The 6164-nt window shown below is 52.6% G+C and overlaps 1 protein-coding gene across 1 annotated transcript in view; it reads left to right on the top strand.

Moving 5' to 3' along the window:
• Mast1 (microtubule associated serine/threonine kinase 1) overlaps window positions 1–6164 on the top strand; it is a 35862-nt gene that overhangs the window by 6260 nt on the left and 23438 nt on the right. The window contains 3 exon segments of the mRNA XM_033757320.1: window positions 1090–1178; window positions 1551–1626; window positions 3438–3516. Of these exon segments, the coding sequence (XP_033613211.1) occupies window positions 1090–1178; window positions 1551–1626; window positions 3438–3516 (244 nt within the window).

Genomic DNA, 6164 nt, shown 5'->3' with positions numbered 1-6164 from the left:
CACGCCGCGTGCTCGGGGCGCGGATCTGCTCAGTCACTGCAGCCGGGGAAGGGAAGGGGCTGCAGGGCTAGGGGCTCGGCGTCAGGAATTGGGATCCTGTGACCCTAGGAAAATGGGGGTCTTTTTCCATAGCACCGACACCCTCCCCCATGAATATAGCCTCACACTGAAAATAGTGGCACACAGCGTCACTCGGGACATGATGTCACACAATACACACAACAGCCCTAGTGGCCCAGATTCGCTGGCAGGCGCCACTCACACCCAGTGCTGCAGCCCGTGGTGCAGCGGCCACAGGTCACAGCCTTGCACACTCAGCCTCGGGAACCAGCAATGCGTACATAATGAACTGTCACCACAAACACAGTCATACCATCCAAGTGCACACCAACAGTGTCATGACAGATGTGATACTTAGGTGTTTCATCTGCAGTGTCGCACGGACACCAGGATAAACAGGCCAGAAACACGTAAAGTCACACCTGATCACACATCCGGGGAATCAGACATGACTGCACTCTCGGGCCTGCCCACGGTCACGGGGTGTTGATGTCACCCACAGACATGAGACCAGGTCTCACACTCAGGGTACTGCACAGTGACACAAACACACGGAGCAAAAATCATGTGTCACATACATGCCACAGCGTGCGTATTCAGAGACAGATCGAGTTTCGCACCGTGTCATTACAGACCCGAGAGTTATTTTGCACACGATGTCACCTCTGGATTCAGCCTGTGTCCACACAGTAGATGTCACGTGTGGATACACACCTTGCATGTCACCCTCAGACCCAAGGACACACGGACTCTCTAGGTCCCCAGTGCTTTCACCATGACTGACATCAAAAGTGGCCTTGCTCCAGGGAGACACACATCGTCTGCCCTGCGGGTGCCTCACACAGGTTGCAGGTGTGCCCCTTCCACACACAGCATGATGAGGCCTCCTCCACGCAGTACTCGTGGGACGCTTCCTAGCACCCGCGGGTGGGAGAGAATGAGGATCTGAGAGGGAAGGGTGGCTGCATAGGCCCAGGAACTCACTGGGCCGCGGCCTGTCATGGCCCACCTGCCTCATCTTCCCTGCAGCTGCCGCACCAGTAACCGGAAGAGCCTCATCCTGACCAGCACTTCACCCACGCTGCCCCGACCCCACTCGCCGCTGCCGGGCCACTTGGGTGAGAGACAGTTGGAGCCGTCCTGGGGGGTGTGTGGACAGGTTTAGGAGGCGTGGCCAAGACTAGGGCGTGGCCATAGAGCCAGAAGGGAGGGAACCTGGATTGGATAAGGGCGATGCCACCCACGTGTGGTGCAGTCAGTCAAGAGAGCGAAGGCCATTGGTGGGCAGAGGCTCAGGGGATCTAGATTGGATGGCGGCAGGGCAGGAAGGAGGAGCCAAAGGCGAAGGGCGGAGCCAAAGCCAAAGGGGCGTGGCCTACTCCAGTACTTAAAGGATCAAAGTAGATCGTTAGTTACCCACTTTGGGGATCAGAGGCCTGAAATGATTGCCCTTTACCCTAGGCCTAAAGCACCCCCTCTTTCCACTACAGGTAGCAGTCCTCTGGACAGCCCTCGAAACTTCTCCCCCAATACCCCTGCCCACTTCTCCTTTGCTTCCTCCCGAAGGTAAGTCTCTCTCCGAGGGCTCCAGAGCCTTGTGTAGACCCTCCCCACCCACCGTCTGGGCCGCCATCTGTTCTCCTAATTGCACCCGAGCTGGGACCTGAGGGGACAGAGGAGTGGCCCCTAGGTCTCTCCGGGGAAGAGCGCGTAGACTTCGGGGCGGACGGGACCTACAGCAAAGTGGGGCCAGTTGCTGGTTTGAAATAGGGAAAGGGGCGGAGCCTCCTTTGCAACCGAGTGAAAGCATCAGCTCTGGGCCTGGGGTCTCTCCCAAGTCTGGGGCTCCAGGCGGGGCGTTTCCATAGTAACAGGACCGGGTAGCCTAGAGGAGATGCGCAAGCGCAGACAACACGAGGCCCATCAAGGGACAGTCCCTGAGGTGGGGGAGGGTGGCCGGCGTTATTCCTCAAGGTCCCAAGAGAAGGAATCTCAGGTTTCCCTGGAGGTTCTCTGAGGGCTTCCGGAAAACCATAAATTTTCTGGGAGGACTTTGATGAAATTGGAAAGTAGAGAGGTTCTCTAGTGTTATTTTGAGAAACTTTCTGGGCTTATGCTGGGGGTATACGGGTCTTTTGAACTCCATTCCTTTTAAAAACGGTGTCTAAACACTGCTAAATCCTAGGAGCTGGACATTCGGAGTGTCATTCAACGCGTTTCTACCACTGCATGGGGTTGGAGAGGCAGGACAGAGATTGGGACCACTGCAAAAACTGATGAGGGCTGAGGGCAGCATGGGACGGAGGGGATAAAGGACCGCCCCAAGGAAAGCTAGTGAAGCTCCTTGCAAGCGTGGGATTTAGCTGAGGGTAAAGGGAGCTGGAACCCAGCTGTAAGGTTTGTCTTGATGTTTTCCTCTGCGCGGAAAAAGGTCTGAGTCCAGACACGCTGGGCAGGAGGCAATACGGGCCTGCGTGATTGCCGTCTGTGTGTCGACAAGAATATGTAAGTGTGTGACACTGAGAGTGTGTCCCTGGGAGTGTGCATTGGTGTGTGTGAACTTGTGCGTGTCTGCAGGTTTGTAAAAGTATTTGTGACTGAGACACACCCCCTACGTGTCTCCAGGGATGTGGGCGTCTTTGTGTTAGAGTGGCTGAGTGTGTGGCCGCGTGGGAGTTTGAATGTGTGACAGCGAGCAAGAGTCTGAATGTCTTCATGAACGTGAAGATGTGGGGCACATGTGAGCTGGCGTGTAGGGATATGTGTGCGCACACGAGCCGGGGGTCTCTGTGACTGTGCACATATGGGTGCCTCTGTTTCTGCAAGGGTGGTTGTGTGTGCGTACGTGAGTGTGGTATTTCCACCCATGTATGTGAGTGCCCCTGCTGAGAAGTCCTCTGTGTGTGTTGAGCGTACATGAAGTGTGGAAATGCGACTCCCAGTCTGTGGACTTGACCACACTGTTCACACTCACACTAGTGGTGTGGGTGTGAGAGGGCACGTGTGCACAGAATATGTGGACATAGGAGAGTGTGGAAGAGGATGCGGCTTAGAGGAGGGGTCTTTCTTCTCTGAGAAAATCCGAGGACTCCCTAGAAGTGGGATCCTGGGGCCTCTGGAGATGGCTTCCTTGGGTGGCTTCACCGGTCCCTCAGCTCTCCCCCTGGAGGGCTTGCTTAATGTGGGGAGGGTTGTAGGAGCCTGATCCCTCCTCTAAGACCCTTGTGCCAGGCTGAAAGGTGACCTTTTTCCTTCTGGAGCCACATTATAGCTTGATTGTAGCTGCCCAAGCCATGGCTGATGACTTATCTCATGCCCCCAAGAAATGGTGGGACCAGCATGGCTCTGCAGGTCCTGAGTACAGGGATGGTTTCCAGGGCCGACGGACGCCGCTGGTCTTTGGCCTCACTCCCCTCATCTGGCTATGGCACCAATACACCCAGCTCCACCGTTTCGGTGAGTGTGGCAGATGGGGTGATGTTTGGGTAGGAGGGGCTGCGGGGGGCTGGCAACCAGGCCAACTGCCCAGGATGGACTTGAGAAAGTGTGCACCTGCAAGTCCGCACACAGCCCTGACCTCTGCCCTCAACATGTCTTCTTGGGGGTCCTGCTCATTTCCAGCTTGACAAAGGGTGACAGTGAATTCAGCCACTTCCCCAAGTGTGTGCTGCTGCCCAGGGCCATGCTGTGGGCTTTGCCTGGAGCCCATTTCCTCATCCTGTGAGCCAGCCACAACCTCTCCATCTGCCTCCTTCTCTGCCCTTCTCTCTGGTTCCCACTTCCTTCCAGCAGACAGGAGTCACGTGACCATCACAGGGTGGGGTGTCACAGAACTCAGCTGGGAAGGGTCATTGGGAAAGGCTTCCTGGAGGAGTGGCATTGAAGCCAAGTCACAGGGTCAGCATGTGTTCGGCAGGTGGAAGAGAGGGGAAAGGTACAAACCCTTGGAGGCTGCGGAAGCCGTGGCTGGCGCTTTGTGTTGGGGGAAGTGGTAGAGGTAACACTGGGACCTGTTGGCTGGACACAGATGTGGATTCTATTTTATATCCAATGGAGGAACTGCAGGACAACTAGGCTTTGCTTAGTTTTTGTTTTTGTCTTGGTTTGGTTTTTTGTTTTTTGAGACAGGCTCTTGCTATGCAGTCCAGGATGGTCTTGAACCCCAGAAATCCTTCTGCCTCAGCCTGAATGCTGAGATTACTGGTGTGCACCACTATGCTCTACTGCTTTATTTATATAAGCTCTATTAAAATTTCAGTAGTTGTGGGTTTTTTTTTGTACCGGGGATTGAACTCCGGTCCTTGCACTTGCAAGGCAGGCCACCGAACCACTGAGGTAAATCCCTGGCCCTCAGTAGTTGTGGTTTTATAGGGCACAGATAATGTGCGCTGAATTTTGTGTGAGCCAGTTGAAGTGACACACATCTGTTATCCAAACTACTCTGGAGGTTGATGCAGGAGGATTATAAACTCAAGACCAGCCAGGAAACCTTAATGAAACTTTCTCTCAAAAAATAAAATTAAAAGGGCCAGGGATTTAGCTCAATGGCACCGTGCCTGCCTTGCAAGTACAGTGTCCTCAGTTTGATTCTTGGTACAAAAAAAAAAAGGCGAGGGGGGGGGGAGGCTGGAGCTCAGAGGTATGGCACCTGCCTAGTGTGTCAAATATCTCTCTCTGTCTTCCTCCCTCTCTCTCTCTCTCTCTCTCTCTCTCTCGTATCAGGGATAGAATTTAGGACCTTGTGCTTGCAAGGCAGGCAGCGGCATCACTGCTAAGTCCCCAGCCCACATCTCTCTCTTTTTTCTTTCTTTCTTCTTTTTCTGGTACTGGGGATCAAAGTCGGGACCTTGCACTTGTCAGGCAGGTGCAGCACTCCTGAGCTACATCCCTAGCCCCTCTTGCCCACTGTACTCAAGGATCTGGATGCAACCCTCAGAAGTGAAAAAAAAGTGTGTGTGTGTGCGTGTGTGCACACACGTGCATGCACTGGGCATTGGACCCAGGGCCTCACACATGTTAAGCATATTCTTTCTCATTGAGCTACTCCCAGACTCTAAATTTTTATTTTGTTTTTTTGAGACAGGGTCTTACTATGAGACTGACCTGGAACTCACTATGTAGCCCAGGGTGGTCTCAAACTCACAGCAATCCTCCTGCCTCAGCCTCCTGAGTGCTGGGATTAAAGGCGTGCACCACCACACCCAGCAAAATTTTTATAATGGAAATTGAACCCAGGACCTTTGTTCTGAGTTACATTCCCAGCCCATTTTCTTTTCTTTTCTTTCTTTTTTTTTTTTCCTTACCAGGGGTTGCTTTCAAGGCAGGAGGCGAAACCACTGAGCTAAATCCCTAGCCTCTATATTCTTAAATAGAGGACCAGGAATTTAGCTCAGTGGCAACCGCACCTGCCTCGCAAGCACAAGGTCCTGAGTTCAATCACTGGTACAGGAAAAAAAAAGTTGTTAAATTTTTAAATAGATAGGTGGGATGGGGAGTTCTAAGCAGGGGAGTGAGTGGTATTTAAAAAGATCATTCTGGCCAGGCATGATGGTGCACATCTGTAATCCCAGCACTTTGGAGGCTGAGGCAGGAGGATTGCCATGAGTTCAAGGCCAGCCTGGGCTACACAGTGAGTTCAAGGCAAGGCCACACTGAACAATATACCAAGACCTTGTTAAAAAAATCATTTTGACTGCAGGTAGCATCGTGTGAATATCACTGTGCCCACACTGGTGACAGTGGGTTTGTGTCTGTCCCAACTGTGTGCCAGATCTGGTCACCCTGGGTCCAACAGAGCCAAGTCCCTGTCCTTGAGAAGTAGACAGTAGTAAAGATGTAGGATGTCAGGAGATGAAACAGAAAGACTCAGTAGGATACAGGAGAGAAGCTGGGCATCACAGGGCAGGCTTATAACCCCAGTTTCTTATGAGACTGAGGCAGGAGGATCACAAGTTTGAGAGCAGTCTGGATAATTGAACGAGACTCTGTCTCAAATTTAAAAAAAATGGGCCAGGGATTTACCTCAGTGGTGCTGCTGCCGTCTTGCAATCAAAAGGTTCTGAGTGTGATCCCCAGTACAAAAAAAAAAAAAAAAAAAAATAAAA

The sequence above is a fragment of the Fukomys damarensis genome, unplaced genomic scaffold, assembly GCF_012274545.1.
Source record: "Fukomys damarensis isolate Sample0158 unplaced genomic scaffold, DMR_v1.0_HiC HiC_scaffold_30, whole genome shotgun sequence".
NCBI classification, from domain to species: Eukaryota; Metazoa; Chordata; class Mammalia; order Rodentia; family Bathyergidae; genus Fukomys; species Fukomys damarensis.
The sequence above is the reverse complement of the archived record's forward strand: the minus strand, read 5'-3'. Positions and strand labels throughout refer to the sequence as shown.